At 40.4% G+C, this 19342-nt stretch overlaps 1 protein-coding gene across 6 annotated transcripts in view; it reads right to left on the bottom strand.

The window, feature by feature from the left end:
* Nucleotides 1–19342, bottom strand: part of ALPK2 (alpha kinase 2) — a 98194-nt gene that overhangs the window by 51811 nt on the left and 27041 nt on the right. For 3 of the 6 annotated variants that reach the window (XR_012649094.1, XM_075021343.1, XM_075021341.1), the window contains exons 4-10: nt 17164–17311; nt 13491–13618; nt 13355–13390; nt 10927–11201; nt 10715–10803; nt 5326–5543; nt 3402–3450 (exon numbers count right to left, since the gene is read on the bottom strand). Coding sequence is in view for 5 of the 6 variants with exons in the window: in XM_075021343.1 (XP_074877444.1) it covers nt 3402–3450; nt 5326–5543; nt 10715–10803; nt 10927–11201; nt 13355–13390; nt 13491–13618; nt 17164–17311 (943 nt within the window). In the remaining variant the exon portion in view is untranslated. The other 3 variants (XM_075021342.1, XM_075021345.1, XM_075021344.1) reach the window with 3 other exon arrangements.

Genomic DNA, 19342 nt, shown 5'->3' with positions numbered 1-19342 from the left:
AGGGGGAATGTTGGATTTGTCCCCAGGTTTATACTCCCCAATGCCTCTTGTTGCCATGTTGAGTAAAACTAAATTTGTCAGTGCTCTGAAACCAGACAGACATTCAGATCCGCATTTGGCAAACAGCACCCCTGTTAATCATCATGACCGTGGGTCACTGTGTTCCTGATTCCTTCATCTTTGTGTTTACCATCCTTGGGTAAATACCTGGGCACTTGTGCACAGCTTCTAAACTGGCTCACTGTTTGCACTTAGAAACCAGTCACTGTGTTGTATTATTTTTGTTTACGTTTGCCAAAGAATCTACTAGATACCTTATCTAAAGGATTGATTGCCCGACTCTGGTGCGCCCCAGTGGCTACTTTAGAAGTATTTCCCAGCCTTTTCGGTTTCTAGTTAGGCTTCGCCCTCTACTGACCGAAACTGTATTGCAGCTACTTCAGCGTATTGAATAAATGACCCTTGTTTGGGTTCATTTGGTTTCCAATTCACTGGTAAAATAGATAGAGAAAGGATAAAAGATCAGAATTACTTTGAAGAGTGTTAATTGTTGAAAACATCAGTCCTTCCACAGCCTCTACAGGAATGAGGGGAAAGATGAGGACAAAGGATACATAAATGCTCATCCAGAAATGTTTGTTCAGGCTTGGAATATGAGTCTAGACCCCTCAAAAAATCATTAAAAGCAATGAGCAATGCTGAATAGAGGTACAAAATTTTAATATATGCTGTTTATTGTACTTCATTTACAAGAAACACTGGGGGATAAATAATGTCCATGAATAATTCATGACACTTGCTATATCGGCTTTCACAAATTCATAAGTAACAGTTTGTACTATGACACTAGATTATTTGAAAGCTTGATTATACTATGAGCATGGTGGAGGTGGGGGGGGGGTGGGGGAGATGGATATTTTTTTCCAGGTTTTTTTTTCCCCTGGAACACAAGTTCAATCTTAGAGTAAAATTAGAATTGTTTTTAATTTACATTCCACCCAGAAACAATATGAATGTTCTTCTACTCATCAAGGACAACAGAAGCATTTCCCAAGGATATTTTTGGTTTGCCTTGATGTGATTGGCCCAGGCTTAGAAGAACTGGAGGCAGAGGACCTGTCTGTGATCAGTGAGGTCATTAGCTCTGCCAAGAGTGGTTGAGGAAACCCTCGGAATTTCTATAGGCTATTACACCAAAAAATCAGCTTTGTATCTTCTCTAACAATACAGTTAAAATCATAACACTATCATACTATATTTTTTAGTTAAGTAGGACTATGTATGTTCTCCCCAACATGTGAGATAGACAACCTCTCATCAGCATGGCTGCACACTACCAAAAGCAGCAATAGCCAGTAACACAGATGAATTCTGTGTACTTTTCCCCATCCAGGCTCACGGAATGAAAAAATCAAACTGCAGAGTTGTCCTTTCTGGGAAAGAAGCATAAAAGAAAAATACAGGACCAGGAAAAATCTGTTGTCTTGTAGTAGTATCATTAGTTAAATGACAAATAAAATGATACTCGTCATTTTTAAGAGGTTGTTCATGACAGGAAATCATATTCCCTCACACATGACTGAGGTGATCCTTACTACAGCTTGCATTGTATATTCATTTTCTCACTTCACCTTCCTCTTCCCTAGTCCAATATCTGTTTTTATAGGAGTAATTCCCCATAGTGAGCTGGACAGCAGCATCCATTAAAGCATTTCTATGGAACTTCTGATTCAAGAGAACAGTGTTGCCTAAATAAAATTTTTATTACTTTGTTTTATAACAGGATGATGCAACTTCATTTCAACTGATTTCACCTTGGATCCACAGCTAAAAGAGTAAATCAATGTAAGTTTTGAATGGATGCCAGCCTGCAAATATTAAGGATTTTCCCAGAATATTCTGGGGTCAAATTTTAATAATTTAAAACATATTGTAAGGTTTTTTTCCTGTACCATGGGTATATACACACGCTCCAATTTAGTATAAAGACTGAATACATGTGATCAGATTTGCTTTTCCTGTCATTTTATCAATGGAGAATATGAATTTAAAGCATTAGTCACAGGCATTTACCCCCATCCCCTTTCCTTTTCGAACAGCCAGCTGATTTGAATCACTGCCTGCACTGCCTATTCCTATCAATGGCTCTTTTGGTCTGTCCTAACACTAAAAGCTTTAATTAACAAAAACTTAAGAGAAGTGGAAGAAAGTTAGAACATTAAAGGCCATTAAAGTTAGAACATTATTACATATATCTTTACACACATGCTTAAGTCTCCCAAAAAGATCTGAAGCCATTGCAAAACCACTAGGAAAACAGGCCTCTTTAAATATTATGAATAGATCTTTTGTTATAGCTCAGAATTACTGCTTTTGAGAGAGAGGGGAAAGAGATACCATCAAATCCCTTAACACATTTCCTTTTTTATCAGGTAAGTGGCCTACACAAAGCTAAACAGACATCTTCCCTCCACCCGTGCAGCTGACAAGAACACAGGCTCAAGAAAAGCTTGTGGTCACTGCCTGCAATAGGAAGAAGAACTAGCTCAGAGTTCTAAACTGAGAAAAGACTCTTTATAGAAGCTTGTGTCATAAAAACATATTCTAAAGCTTTGGCACTTTTGCTGGCTGCAAGAGGGATTTCAGCTGTGTTCTCTCATGCAGTCTTTGCACCATCCCTTTAAATTTCTTGCAAAAAGGGCAACACAAACTTTGGGCCCTTTCAGGGCATCTCCTTCCCTAGTTCCCACAGTACTGTGGTAGATATCCTCTCTTCTTCCAGAGGAAGAGTAGGAGGGGAGAAGGGTCACCTTGGCTACTGGTAGCAAGATCTAGTAGGGCTAGACAGGTCTAAATGCTTGTATTTGCATTTGCTGGGACAGGTGCTAGTGAGTGCAAGCCCAGCTGGAGCTCTGGCTCTAACAGCACGCTGGGTTTGAGATATTTCCTCCATGGTCAGAAGCTCTGGACAGCACAAACACCAGGTCTTTCATTGTACCCCAGGCTGGAGCCAGTGTTGGCCGTGCATTTTCAGCGCTACCTTCCTCCAGCTAATGCACCACCAAGTAAAGTGCCTTACTTGCTTGTAAGTCACTACAGACCTTGATTTCACTCATGAAATGCCCTTTGAATAAGCCTATTTTAAGGGAGGCATGAAGGAAAAGCAAGACCAATCTACAGTGTAGCCCCATCCTTTTAGAACAAAATAAATGTGTTTCCCTTATAGGTGGGTTCCCATAAACATGAACAAAAAGAAGTTAGAAGAGTCAGATGAGGATTGTTTTCTTCCAAAGTTAAAGCAAGAATAACTTGCCAGTGCACCCTCCCCAAACATATTTACACTGTGAAGAGACTGATGTGTAAAGCAAAACCATGCCGTTGAGAAATAATTTTTCACTCACCCTTTGGCCAGTGTTGCTATGCCAACGTCAGTTAACTTCATTCCTACACCTACAAGGCATGACGGAAACAGAGAGCTTATGTTACACTAGAATTTCTAGGAGTATCTTCAGATTCAAGAGCACCACATATAGAGACATTAAATATTATTTATTGATTAACTTTTTAAATTTTAATTATTTGTCACCATTTTTTCAAAACATTTTAAAGTACCCCAATTAAAAATAGGATGTTTGTCATCTGTATCACTAGCAATTTCTAGAAGTCAGTCTCATACCAGTAGTTTACAGATAGCAAGTTGATAAATAGAGCATAACTTGTTTCCTGTGCTAGACAGTCAGTGGGGGGGAAGGAGGGGTTACACTTTGATGGCTGCATTTTAAGGAACATACAACATCTTTGCTTATGCACCTGCCCCAAAATGTGTATATTTATTTATGTGTTTTGTGGTTTTGATGCTTTGCAAACTTGGACTACAACTTTTATCAGTAGGAATTGCATATTTGCTTTGCTAATGAAGTATCAATAGGTCAGTCAACCTTATTTTTACTTTTTGGGTGAGAGATCCAAAACCCCTTTCTCATTCAGTATTTCAAAAAACTTGGGGTTTTTAACTTGTCCCTTTGTTGACTTGTTTATAGGCAAAATCCAGTCCTGCAGTGTGCAATTTTTTCTGTACAGGAAAATGATGGTCTCCAGACCATTTTCTTTGGAGAATACCCTCAGAAATCTCAACTGGTATGCCTGAAAAATGCAGCCTAAATAGTCAAATGAGAAGACGATTAGAGAGGAAGAATGTTTCTCTTGAACAGCAGCAGGTATATTGTCCTTTCTGGCAGCAGTCATTATACCGGCTCAGATACTATTTCTGCTGTTGTGCTTTCCTCAGGCTAGGATTTTGTTCCTTCTCCCTTTAAATTACTTCAAGGGTCTTGTTTAAATGTCTTGTTGCTAATTTTCCTGCCTTCTCTTGTTAAAGAATATGGGATATTTTCTAAGATTCCACCTTTTTTGGTTTTCTTTAAAAAGGGTCTGTGTTTCTCTGTTTCAAACACATCTATGCATACTGTGCTGCGTACAGGCCCAGCATTTCAGCAGTTAGGAGGAGTCACACCCATAGGATCATAAGGGCAGCATTTAGTAAATGTGAGTAGGGCATTTCTTCACCATTCTTCTTTTTTTGAAGGAACATGTTTCTTCAAACCTAGCCAGTACCTGAATGTGGAGCATTCCACTGTGGAGAGATTGTTGTTAAGTATTTAAATACAAGAAAAAGCAAAGGACTAGGATGTTATTAACAACTGAAGTCTTCAATTCACAAGACATTTCATTAACTTCTGGGAGGTGAGACAATAAGCCAGACTTGACTCATATTGAGTGTCCTGATTTACTAAGGGGACATGTGGAAGAACAACTCTCCTGTTAAGAGTGTGAGATTTGTTTTTTCTTTTCCAAACTGCCTTCTTACAAGAACATAAACTAGGTAAAAATTCCCTTTCTCTGCTGATTAGATAAACATTGTAATACTGCATAGGTTAACATGTTAGCCTCTGCTGCCGCAGTAGGCAATTAATTAATGTCTTTCTGTTCCCTAGGGTAACACACACACAAATAAGCACAGTGCACTTAAAGCAGGCTAGAAAATAAAATACCCTAACTCTCTCTCCTATCTTTTATTCTGATCTGCATGAGATGCTGTATAAAACAGGCACAGGGCCAGGGTACTGTCTGCATCTGGAGAAGACTGTCCATTACAAGGTCATGGAAGGAGCACATTCAGCATTGCCAACAGGACATAGAAAGCCAAGAATAACATTGCTCAGAAATAAATGTCTGGAAGTTCTGCAGTTATAGGAATTGACTGTGAGTGATCACCAGCCTGTATCATAGGAAAGCCATTTTATTGCCGCCACTCAGACAACTCACCTTGCAGGTCAGTGACAAGCAAGTTCCCATTGGTCTTCTCATATACCCAGTGCTGGAAGGTGCAACACTTCTGGCCAGCCTCTGAGTCTCTTCTCAGGAAATTTACTTCCTTGCCATCCCTGACAGAGTATTTCACAAATTCCCCAACTAGCTCCTCCTCCACTGTTGCATAGGGGATGTTATTAGCAGGGCGATGAACAAGAAAAATAGGAATGATCCTGAAATCAAGGGATAAAAAATAATAAAATCCAGAGAGTTCTGTCAATGAAAGAGTAAAAAACAGACAAAGTGGCTAGTGATCTCAGAGAGTGAATAAACAGCTACCAAGTTTAAACCAAGCCAGGAGACATCTGGATAAGATTCAGATCTTCTAGGTAGCTCTAGAACATAATCGCATTATCCTCCATGTGCGTATTTCTTCGTATTATTTACTCAGATGTAAACTTTTTCAAAGCATGCCTTCTAATGTTGTCCTACTACATCCCAAAACCTAAACTCTGCACAATAAAGGGTGCTTGCTTATTTTGGAGTATCACTGCTTTAGCTGCTCAGGCTGACTAATAGATGATTCAGACTTTGTGAGGTGTTAAGCACCTGCAAATTTGATCCACTCCAGAAAGAGCTTTGCCCAAGACCAGTGTAAGTGAAGGATTTCTCAGACTAGACTTCTAAAACCTAACACATCCAAAATTAGCAAACACTTTTGGTAATGAAAGTACAAAGCAACTACTTTACCAAAAAGTAAGAGGAAACAAGAAAGTCTCTGGGAAGATCATCAGATTCTCAAGACAAGTTGGCTCAAGTGAAAATCTAGAATCCCAAGATTCTTGGACTTTGGCAAAGTTCGGATCCAGGTCAGAAAACTTCAGCTAGTTCTGTATGAAGTTTTCAGGAAACTGCAAACTTGAAAATTGTCTTATTTTAGTCATTTAGAAATTGAGCTAGTTTAGCCAGAAAGACTTACAAAGTTTTGCAGGAATCCAGGCTAGGTCCATTTATGTCTAAAGATGCACCATGCCAAAAACTCATGTCCAATGTCAAATAAAATTTTGCTTGGGGTTTCATGGTCTTCCCAGAGAGAAAGACTAAATGTGAAGTGATAATGACAATAGTCTGGAAGGAAGTATCTGTCTCACTAGGAACATGAACTTTGTGGTTACCAAAGTTCCTGCTGCCTGGAAAGCAGTGTTCTACCTCACAGATAGTCATCTTCTATTTGTACTTACACCACAAAAACTCTTGTTACTTGTTAGGCAGCACTCTGATACTACAGTATAAGTCTCCAAAATTAAAACCTTAGAGTAAGCAAAAAAGTGACATCAGTGTATATTAGAATGGAATTTAATACTGCTCTGAGATTTAATATTGCTTATTTTAGAAAGCCATTCAGCTGGAGCTGGTAACAGAACACAACTGTATTTTATCAGCTAGCTCACAAAAGCTCCTAGCAGTATCTCAGAACAAATGGTAAAAATGACTGTCACCACGAAATGGGTTTCTAGTTACTTGCTTTCTTACAAAGAGTCCTATCTCTTAGAGCAACACAGCCAAAGGGGTGGCATAGCTGCTTCCAGACATACCTGTGCTGGATTCTGGAAATGGCAGAATCATTAATGTATGTAGGTGCTCTATATATACTGAAATGAGGTCTAGAAAAATTAGTCATGAGACAGAGAACTACATATAACCAAGTCTTCCAGTCCTAGTCCACAATCAAGCTTTACTGACACCATTAATTTATTTGCTGTTGTGATATTTTACCCTTATTATTATAGCACATGCAGTTAAACTGGTACGAATGGCCTTTATACCAGTAGTTATTCTTTTTCCAAGGAACAATCACTGCAACTGTAGGCACTAGTCTAATTTTAACCTACTCACTCAAGGTATGGTATCAGCTTAACTCTACCAGTATCATTAAAGTGAACAGCTTTTCTTAGTGTATAAGGCTCCATATAGTTTCGTATTACTGCACACTGAAAGGAAAATAAATGGGTCACTGGTTAATAGAAATGTTAGTACTGCTCCATGGTGGAATTATCATAAGTAACCTCAAGACTACAGAATATCTCTCTCTCTCCCCCTCCTGCGGTTTTATAAATGTCTAGCTGCCAGTCCACTGACTATTATAGGGTACTGCTTTCTCTGTTGTCTCCTCAGCTTTCTCTTACAGTCAAACGTGCACAGATAGGCTAAGGCTGTAGCTTTAAAGCTAACTCTGGAGAACGCAGACAACTTTTCTCTTGCTCTATTTATCTTATAAAATGTTCCAAGGAATATACCTTCTTTTAAATACAAGTTTGGTCTGACAAGTGCTGGCTAGAAGAAAAGAATCTAGCCTTAAAATTTTGAAATTGAAAAGCAAACCAAAAGCATACGCACATAATCTCTTTTTGCTCCTATCTGCCATCTTCCAGCCAATTGTTTAGAATAAAGCACCAGATCTGAACCTTCCATGTGCCTGTTATTTGCACCAGACTTCTAGTTTTTGTAGGATACTGTACTGGGTTTGTGTGGCAAAGTTTTGGTAGCAGGGGGACTACAGGGGTGGCTTCTGTGAGAAGCTGCTAGAATCTTCCCATATATCCCATGAAGCCAATGCCAGCCAGCCCCAAGATGGACCCACTGCTGGCCAAGGCTGAGCCAATCAGCAATAGTGGTAGCGCCTCTGTGATAGTATATTGAAGAAGGGAAAAAAAGTTGCAGTGGGCACAGAAACTGCAGCCAGAGAGAGGAGCAAGAACATGTAAGAGAAACAACCCTGCAGACACCAAGGTCAGTGAAGAAGGATGGGGAGGAGGTGTTCCAGCGCCCGGAGCAGAGATTCCCCTGCAGCCCATGGGGAAGACCATGGTGAGGCAGGCTGTCCCCCTGCAGCCCAGGGAGGACCCCATGCTGGAGCAGGTGGATGCCTGAAGGAGGCTGTGACCCCGTGGGAAGCCTACGCTGGAGCAGGTTTCTGGCAGGACCTGTGGATCCATGGAGAGAGAAGCCCACAGAGCAGGTTTTCTGGCAGGACTTGTGACCCTGTGGGGGACCCATGCTTGAGCAGTGTGCTCCTGAAGGACTGCATGCCATGGAAGTGACCCATGCTGGAGCAGTTGATGAAGAACTGCAGCCCGTGGTGTAAGAGTCGGTCAGAAAATCAGCATTGTGTCAACATTGTCATCAAGAACATGAACAGTACGCTACCTGACAACGGCCTGTTTAGAGCGCAGCGGCCGGTCCCAAGGATGGAATGTGCGGTACAAGGTTCCTGGAAGGTACCTGGCTGGAACCATTAGAGATAACCGCATAGCTACTGTCAAAAGGATGGACTGCAACTGTTGCCATAACATCGATGAAGAAATCATGAACTTTAGACGAACTTTGCTTCATTATAATACCAAAACACACCTCCTGGTCGAAGGCTACCTGCCTCCAAGACTTACCACGCCTCAGACACTGACCCCACGCCTGCATGATAGCCTCGCTTGAGAAGGGCGGAGATATGATAATTGTATTCTGAGAAGGGTGGAGACTCCTGAGGCAGAGGTGGAGCAAGGTGTGTTACTAAGCATAAAAGATGACTTCTGAACAATGGAAGTTTGTAGCTTCCCCACCAAGCACGACGACGATCGACGACGCAGCATCAGCTGGACCCGGGACCGTTAGGACGTCGTGAGATCAGCAGTGGTAGCTATAACCTCTCTTTCTCCTCTCTCTAAACTTAACTTTACTTTTCTCTTTTCTTTCACCCATCTCTAACTATCACGTGCCTCCTCACAGGCAATACAATAAAGTTTTACTGTGTGATTACTGCTATCCCCTTCGGTGTTGGTCACCTTAATTTTGCACTTTCGAGATCATAGCAAACGAACCATCACGAGTCCACCGAGTGGACCGTGACACGTGGGAAGGACCCACGCTGAAGAAGTTTGTGAAGGACTGTCTCCCATGGGAGGGACCCCACGCTGGAGCAGGTGAAGAGTGTGATGAGTCCTGTCCCTGAAGAGGATGAAGCAGCAGAGATTATGTGTGATGAATTGACTGTAACCCCCATTCCTCATCCCCCTGTGCTGCTGGGGGGGGTAGGTAGAGAATCTGGGAGTAAAGCTGTGCCCGGGAAGAAGGGAGGGGTGGGGGTAAAGTGTTTTAAGATTTGGTTTTATTTCTCATTACCCTGCTCTGGTTGATTGGCAATAAATTAAGTTAATTTTCCCTAAGTCGAGTCTGTTTTGTCCGTGACAGTAATTGGTTGAGTGATCTCTCCCTGTCCTTATCTATCTGTTATATTTTCTCTCCCCTGTCCAGCTGAGGAGGGGGGGTGGTGATAGAGTGGCTTTGGTGGGCACCTGGCCCCCAGCCAGCATCAACCCACCACAGGTACATGCTCTCTGTCTTTCATATCAAAACTAGAGGTTATATCCTGTGCCTAGAGAAATCTTTCAAACACAAATTTTACCAAGAGCAATATATTTCCAGAAAAGAAGCTGACTTGCACAGATATTTTCCATAAAAGATTTCACTGCTATCTCCATCGCTATTTCTAATCCTGAAAAGGTGGCTTTAAGGAATCATTCCAGAGGCTGTGTTTCAAGCGTTCCTTTTTTTCAGGGAACCAGTGCAGCTGAGCAGATCTTGTGTCATCTAAACGGAGATAGACATTTAGCCTGCTGTCAAGCATGTAGGTCTTATCCTTGAAGCAAGGCAGATGGAATTTCAACCATCCATTGCAAATTCAACTCTACACAGTAGCCTGACACTGGAACAGCAAATCCTTTGAGAAAGATCTATTACCAAATCTTCAAGGTGCCACTTCCCAGCGTCAGAGGCAGAGGTGAACCTGCATTGAGCTATTGGTCTGATGTACATGTATTTGGGAAATGGGAAAACTTCTGAAATGAAATAAACCAGTCTTTGGGAAAACCTAGAATCACAGTTGAGCTTTCTAGCTTCAGACTCTCTATACACAGAAAAATTCCTAAGGAGTGACTTCATACCAGCTTCAGAATTATCATGATTCTTCTTAAGATTTCATTTTTAATGGCAAGTTGGAAGGCCTGACTTATCCCCTACTGCTGTTACTAGATGATACTAGCAGTATCTCCTACTGGTGTTACTTCACTAGCATGAATAATTTCCTCTAAATTTATATGAAAATCATGCCTTTTCCCTGCTGTTTACTGTCTTTACTCCTTATTATCCTTCTCTAATGGCAATGGAACCTCTCTCACCACCTTGATACTCAGTATTATTTAGGTCACTACTCCAGCTGTAACACTGTTCTCAGGATTCCTCTTTCTTCTTCTTCAGTAATTACTCCTAGCAGTCAGTCAGCAGCTGTGGCACAGGACAATATATATCTGCATACATGTATATTTATATAAAAATATATATATATACTCACTCTGGTACTTCCCCAAAGCCTTCCAAGGGTTCAGCTTCAGCTGCATATATCTTCGCATACTCTCTTGCAGTATTTTGGACATAGCACTCCTGTATTACAAACAGATATGCCTATGGAATATTACTCAAAACATTTAACAGATCATCTGTTTGAATATTCACTAAATAGCTTTTCCCTACAATTCTTTCTTACAAAGGACAGGAGAAGCTTACCTGCAGTGCTAGTTTGTAGTTCTTTTGAACTAGATCATCCTTACTCTTGGTCCCATATGTGATAGCGTTGTGCACTTTGAGAACACAGGGGTGGCCAGGACTGAACACTGGAACGAGGCCTTGCATCACTCTACTTCGGAAGGCTTTCCGGTGCATGCCTTCGCCAAAGTGAAGCTCTTCTGTAGCTATTATTCCATGCAGGTTCCCCCCAAAATAGCTGTCACTGATGAAATCTTCTCTGAACATGAGCTGCATGAATTCAATTTCTTCCACACCTAAAACACAATGCCACTTTTTTCTGCACAGCATCCTTCTGCAGTCACAGGGAAAAGGGTGGACGTGGGAGAACAAATGCATTTCTCCATAAAGAAAATGCTCCATGGAAACTGAATACGTGGCCTAACTTGTGTTAGTATGGGGTTGGGACACTGCTCCTCTGAATGTAGCTTGTTGCCTCTACCATCTAAAGCCAGCATGGAGAAAGGTGGCAGATCAAGTTCACAAGGAGAGAATACAGAGTGTAGCAAATAAAAAATAGGGCTAAAGATAACAAAAGCTGTTTTTAAAACTATTAGGGCAGTTGTAAACAGGAGCTTCAAATGTATGTGAAGTAAGTCAAGCTGACTGAGAACTAAAGAGGCATTGAGGGAATACAGAGATCCTGCCAACTCTGCTTTTTTGGCAAGGCAGAAAGTAATAAAGCTAATGTGCAGCAGTGTATGTAGATATGAATTTAAAAGTAGAACACAGTTCTGTTCCCAGTGTGCTCAGAGCACATTCTTCTGAAGCTAGCCTGTCTTTTCAGAAAAGCCAGAAGTTGCTAGTACAACCAGAGCTTGTTTTAGCTTTCAACTTGGAATGTTTTCAGGGAAAGATTCTGCCAATGTGTTTGTAGAACTCAGCTGAAAGAGGTCTCAGTCCTTATCTGATATGACCGTGATGGAAACATGCCTTTCCTCGTACCAACCACAATCACTACATCAGCTCCACTGCTGCAGACCAGCATGTTAAAGTGTTTCTTTTCAATCTGGTAAGCACCAGCTTAAAAACAGGTTCATTAGCAAAGGTAGAAAAAAACCCCAAGATTTTTATTTCATAAGTGATTTTGAATAAGAACCACATTCCTATAAATGAACATGTCAGTTTCAATCAAAAAGTAAAACCATCAATTTTAGTGATCTTTATATTCAGGAGAAATTGGTACAATAATATTTCTCTTATCCCTCCACCTGTGGATTTTGAAGGTACCAGTAGCATAAGAATGTGTGCCTACGTTTGTTACAGCTGAAATCAAGCAGGATTATGGATTTCACCCTTTTAAATGATCACTGGAATACAAATGGAAAAAAAAAAATCAAAGGGGAAAAAAGAAGTGGTTACGGTTAAGCACTGAAAGAAACTAAAAAATTCTAACTGCACTTCAAGTCACTCTAACCATAACATTTCAAGGAACATCAGTGAAAAGATAAATAGGAGAACAAAAGGTGTATACTACGCAGCAATGAAGTCCTTCCAGCTCCCCTTTGTAGTTATCTCTGGTTTAGATTCTGTACACTATTGCACCTCTTTGAAGCACAGAGGAAACAGTGCACATCTAAAGCTAGAATTAAAAGGCTCCTTAACTCCACCTAAAATTATTGATCAAAAGTTATACAGTGCTGTTACATGAAAAGGCCTGGTTTTATTTTAACAAGGAACTAAATGTTTAATTTTATTCTTCTAGAAAAAGAAAGAAAAATCAATTGGCTGAATGAAGTACGCGATTAGTACAGTGTGTTCAGAAATGATAAACCAATTTGCAATGCACTATCTATCTTTAGCTACAGCACAGCAAGACATATGCCGAGTGCGATTAAACACAAGTTAACATACGGGGAAAGCATTCCAAATCTTCATGCCCGTCTTTCTCTTGGGAGTAAAGTTACATAGCAGGTGACTTGCAAAGACCATGTGTTCAAACATCACTGGCAAGTTTTTTTGCCAAAAGAGCTTTCAGTACTCTCTGTGTGTCTGTGTCTCTGTATGATGTGATGCAATACTATTTCACCGTTTACTGTATGTGAAGTGCTAGTGAATCAAGCTAACAAGAAGTTACACAGTCAAGTTCAAATTAATAGTTTGTCACGGCAGGTACTCCATCACCCTGCACAAACCATTCCATCCTACACGAGGGTATTTCACCTACAAAACTCCCATGAATTAAAGTGAATTCTATCCTTGATGGCACAGAAAAGGTGAGTGCAAAATGGGGAAAGACAGCTAGCAAAAACACAATATTAATTCAATGGCTTCAAGGGATTCCCATAGTTTCCCATGGGAAAACCACCAATATGTCTCAGTCTGGTTGTATTTGTCCATCCTTTGTTCTATCTGGAAATCAGAAGAAACAATGATTTGAGCACACATTCAAGCAGATGTGTGTACTTACCTTCACAATTCTGAAAACTTGAGAGATGTTTCAACACTACAAGGAAATAAAGAAACCAGATTTTGTAGTAAAAAAAAAAAAGAATGGAAACTGCCATTGTCATTATTATTAATCAAAATTATAAACTGGAATTTACCTTCAGAAGTCAGATTAAACTCAGCAGTCACCTTTCCATATATATTATTCAAGCAGCAATAATACATTCCCTGGTCTTTGTTACTGGCTTTAGCTATTGCCAAAGAGACGGGAGAGTCATCCTGGGCACTGGAACAGAATAAGTTAATTTTCCACATTAATACTTTGAAAAGATCTTTCATGATTATTCCACATATCTTTCCTCCTGTTCCTGGAATTTCTGTCCCTCACTTAAAAGACTGATGCAAATACGATGCAGGTAGACAAAATATTTTATTTCGCCCTACTTAGAAGCATTCAGCTTATTACGTGTTTCACAACAGATGATCCTACTAAATTCTGAGAGAAAAGTACCTCAATCAAATCCAAAAATAATTAAATCACACCAAAAGGCATTCTAATATTCCTATCAATATCATGGTCAAATATATAAAGTATGAACATATAAAAGCCAAAAAAGTGGTATGCTGTTCCTCAATATTGACTCCTGTCCTGGTTTGAGCTGGGATAGAGTTAATTGTCTTCCTAGTAGCTGGTACAGTGCTATGTTTTGAGTTCAGTATGAGAAGAACATTGATAACACTGATATTTTCAGTTGTTGCTCAGCAGTGTTCAGTCTAAAGTCAAGGATTTTTCAGCTTCTCATGCCCAGCCAGCAAGAAAGCTGAGGGGGGGCACAAGAAGTTGGCACCGGACACAGCCAGGGAAGCTGACCCAAACTGGCCAACAGGGTATTCCATACCATGTGACATCACATCTAGTATAGGAACTGGGGGGAGTGGGGGCGGGGGGATCGCCACTTGTGGATTAACTGGGCGTCAATTGGTGGGTGGTGAGCAATTGCACTGTGCATCATTTGTATATTCCAACCCTTTTATCATTACTGCTGTCACTTTTATTAGTGTTATCATTATCATTATTTGTTTCTTCTTTTCTGTTCTATTAAACCATTCTTATCTCAACCCACGAGTTTAACTTCTTTTCCCGATTTTCCCCCCTATCCCTCTGGGTGGGAGGGGAAGTGAGTGAGTGGCTGCGTGGTACTTAATTGCTGGCTGGGGTTGAACCACAACAACTACTCACAGCTTTCTCTGTTCCTTTGCTTTTTTCAAGATAGGTATTTGCTCTCTGATGTCTGTGTATGCAACTTTACAAATGGATCAAAGGTAGATGTTATTAACAGGGCTGTAATGATATGTGAATGCAGTTACAGTACTTGCAGACCCAAGCTGGCTCTGGAAGCAATAAAACCACACCGAAACAGCGCTATGCCTGAGTGAAAAATCCTCTTAGACTATGAAGGTTTTCACCTGTACCACAGTGGATGTCCATGGAAGTATTTATCAGCAAACCAGATAATCTATGCAGGGATTATGGAGACCTGGCTATTGCATTTTGAAGAGGTTCACATTTTTGAAGTGAATTAGTGAAGGTGTGCACAGTTTCATTGGCGACATGAAGTTTCATGATATTTTGGCACACTGGAGAACTAATTTTTTCCAACAATCATTTTTAAATTAAATTACTTATCATATATTCATATTACCAGCGATGTGGGTTTTTTTCAAAACACGTTTCCATGTGTTGACAGGTAATAAAAATTCAAAGATCTGTTGCCTAATTTCCTGTAATCGCCCCCTATTGAAAGTAAAAGCTAAAATGCACCAAACAGTCCAGATTATGTATTTCTGTAGATTGATGTATATTTCCAAAAGAAGAAACAGTACTTGGGTACACACAAAACAACCAGTTAGATTTTGATTGTGATGGAAGGGAGATTTCCACTGAACTCTGTTGAACATTTTTGAAGTAAAAATTGTAACTAGGAATCTCTCTTACTCTAAATCTCTCATATATTTTACTTTATTTCCAACACTTTGAAATATATTTAACCTATGAAGTTAAAACTCAAATATTTTATGTTATCACAAATTTTATTTGCTAACACTGCAAAAACTGATAAATTTGATGTCTCTGCACTGTTTATTTCTAAAACACTGCAAAATTATTTAGCAGATAATGATACATATTACTATTACAATGGATATTGTAATACAATAGTCAAAATCAGTATAGTTAAAACAACAAGAATCAGAATGACATGGGAAGTTTAACCAATTCATGCAACTTTTTCTCTCCACTTAAAAGAACATATGAGAAGATGCCTTCCTATAAAACTTTTTCATTTTCACAGAATTGTGCATTCTGATGGAAACATCTTTTCTTTTTTTGCCTTGGGTAATGTTAATTTTGTATTTTTGAAACACTATAAACAGATTGTAACAGCTATGTGATAGGAATGTCATTACTGCTACAGAAGAAAAGAATTCATTTCATAAAAATGGAGTTTTAAGAAAAGCTGGAAAACATCCTGATAAAGGCCTTAAGAAGCTTTCATTTCCACCCTTCTCATTGCACTGCCTCTAGTCACTCAGAGTCAGGTTAATTGGTTGGGTTGAGGGGAGAGATCATGCTTCCTTAAATACAACTCCCACTGTTTAATCCGATCAGCTTCAAGTTCCATTCAATACCAAATAAGAATTTCAAAGTAGAACCATAGACTCACAGAATGGTTTGGGTTGGAAGGGACCTTAAAGATCATCTAGTTCCACCCCCCCCCGCCATGGGCAGGGACACCTTCCACTAGATCAGGTTGCTCAAAGACCCATCCAACCTGGCCTTGAGCACTTCCAGGGATGGGGCATCTACCGCCTCTCTGGGCAACCTGTTCTGTGCCTCACCACCCTCATCATAAAACATTTCTTCCTTATGTCCAATCCAAACCTGCCCTCTTTCCGTTTAAAACCATTGCCCCTTGTCCCTGTCACTACAGGCCCTGGTAAAAAGTCCCTCTCCATCTTTTCTGGAACCCCCCTTTATATACTGAAAGGCCGCAAGAAGGTCTCCCTGGAGCTGTCTCTTCTCCAGGCTGAACAACGCCAACTCTCTCATCCTTTCCTCATAGGAGAGGTGTTCCAGACCTCGGGATCATTTCTGTGGCCTCCTCTGGACCCGCTCTAACAGGCCCATGTCTTTCCTGTACTGGGGACCCCACAGCTGGACGCAGTGCTCCAGGTGGGGTCTCATGAGAGCAGAGGAGAGGAGGAGAATCACTTCCCTTGACTTGCTTGCCACACTTCTGACACAGCCCAGGATATGATTGGCTTTCTGGGCTGCAAGTGCACATTGCTGGCTCATGTCCAATTTTTTGTCCACCAGTATCCCAAGTCCTTCTCTTCATGGCTGCTCTCAATCCATTTATCCCCTAGTCTATATTGATACTGTGGAATAATCAGGTCAAGCTCTACATTGCATGTTAGTTGTTCCAGCCATTCACCTCCACCACATAAGGACAGACAGCCTCCCACATACTAACCAAGCGTGTTTATGTTGCTTGGCTGGGTGCTGAGGTTCAAACTTCATTTGATCCTTTACTGTACTTGAAAGTTGGATAAGACTGGTTATGAACAGGCTGAGAGGAATTACTGGTGATGGAATGCAAACTGTGACCAATATTAATGCACCGTGTGAAGATATGCTTCCTAATTACCCTGTTTAAACTTATTTTTTGCACCTATCATACTAATCCTCTTAACAGGTACAAGAGTGAATCACTGGCATATTTTTCCAAAAGCTATTCAGAAACTACCAGTCTTTCAGAAACATTCACCCACCTTCTCTGCAGTCGAGCTAGTAACTTGGAATCTTTAGTCCATGTAATAGTGGAGTCACCATGAATGTCACCAAATTGACAGCATAGCTTAATATTTCCAGAGCAGTCAGGGAACAACTCTGCTTGGATTTTCTTCAGCAGCTTGGGAGCTTGAAACAGAAGAGCCACAGTTTAGGACTAGAAGATAATGATATTGTTTTGGCATTTCAAAGGAATCCCAGAATGATTTGCAGATGTTAAGAATACGAATCTGACAACACTGGTAAACAATTATGATTTCTTCTGATGCAGAAACCAAGGCTACATAATATGGAGGTTTTAAAAGACTGATCCAGTCAGTGCCCCACAGAGTCAATGGAAATATTTTCAATGCAAAGACATCTTGTATGTATGGAATAGGACCCAAGGGAAGTTCTAGCCTGAAAAGGCATCAACATAAAATAATTTCTTAATGAAAACACATTCTCTCTGACTAAAGGACGAGCTGGGTTTATCAGTAAAAAAAGACACCACAAAGGTAGAGCATACCATATGGTTACATAATAAGAATTCTTATTAACTGAATACTTGTAACTAGTAGATTTTTTTAACTGATCACAGCCTTTAAGAGAAAAGACTTTTAAGTCCCAGGAGATGCTCAGTATCCAAGGTGTTCTTGGAACATACCTAACAGGAACTGCCAGGATGAGATTCTCTGCAAGATGCAGTGATGGCACCATTTCCTTTAAAACACAGCTGGAGGGGGGCACCCACATTTAGTTAGATATTTGCATTTGGTAATGTTAGTGGCCTTTGCTTCCCTCTTCAGTTTCAAAGGATTAATTTCCACCTCTAAAGAAAGTCCCTACCTTTCCAGCCATAGGGCACAGTTCTTTTGCTAAACATTGACCATGACGCAGAACAAATCCAAGAATCACTCAGGTTACAGAAAGAGAGCACTCTGCCCAGTGTGGGGAAGGTCCTGATAACCTGGTTCTCTGCTAAGACTTGTTTACTGGCTCACAGAATGCTCCAACATCTTTGCACATGGGCATGGCGTGAGCAGGAGGATGGAGGGTACTTGGAAAGAAAGGGAATCAGCATATACTTAGGGAAAGGTTTTGGGATCATGGCACATCCCTGTGCTAAGTGAGACATCCCTGCTAGATGTAAGGGATGTAAAATGCAAGTTTATGTTTCCTACTGTGTTAATTCTGAGCTGCTGCACTCTGAATGAGCTGGCATGACACACCTCCCTTGGGGATCCCATTCCTGCAATCTAACTTTCCCCATCTAATGCTGAAGGAATCCTGGATCCAACTGGAAGGGTCAAGCACCTGGAATTCACTGCTATGTTTAACTTGTAGTCACTTAAGTCCTTAGGCCTAAGAATCTTGCTGAATCAGGGCTAAAATGACACTGACAGTATGTGACAGAACTGTAAATAGAACTAACAGCTCCAGATGCCCTGCCCTAACCACAAAGTCATCCCTTCTGCAGCTGAAAATAATACAAAAAAGAACACTGAGTATATACCAGACTAACCATACCAACCTTCCCATAATGCTGGACAAAGGTCCACACAATTCTCTAAAGTACAAATATACATTCATTTCAGTCTAGACTGAAGCAGATCAGAAGCAGGTTAAGAAAATTCAGTCTTATCTGATGCAAGCCTGAATGTTTAAAACATTTTTCAAGCATAGCCTCAGGTACATGGAAAAAGATCAGGCATTTCTCAGTAATTGCAGTTTGCTTGCTCTGCTTTGAAGGAATGTGACTCTCCTCCCACACATTTGGTTCTCTGGCAAAGGACACATCTTCAAACAGAGAAAAGTTTGAGGCTTTTTTAAATGTGATTGGAACAGTAGAACTCTCACCAGGCTGCACTGTAATTAGAATGTCTAAAGAGCTTCATAGTTGTGTAGCTTACCTTTAGTCACTGTTCAGTCTTGCTCTGATCTATTAAATTATTTTATGATGTGAACATGAAATGTAATGTCAAAAGGTAAAAATAAGACCTAGGTCCTTGCAAAGTATCCACAGAAACCACAAATACCTCATCTGTCTAGCTGTTAGACTATTGCTACTCCTGTCTGCATTTTGTTTTACCTGCTAGCAACTTCCTAGAGACTCTGACAAGCAACCTGTATCTCATTTTAATTATATGTTTTCTATGTCAGTTTAATATTGCTAATTTC

Source organism: Buteo buteo, chromosome Z (assembly GCF_964188355.1).
Source record: "Buteo buteo chromosome Z, bButBut1.hap1.1, whole genome shotgun sequence".
Lineage (NCBI taxonomy): Eukaryota > Metazoa > Chordata > Aves > Accipitriformes > Accipitridae > Buteo > Buteo buteo.
Note: the sequence above shows the minus strand (reverse complement) of the source record. Positions and strands in the feature narration are given on the sequence as shown.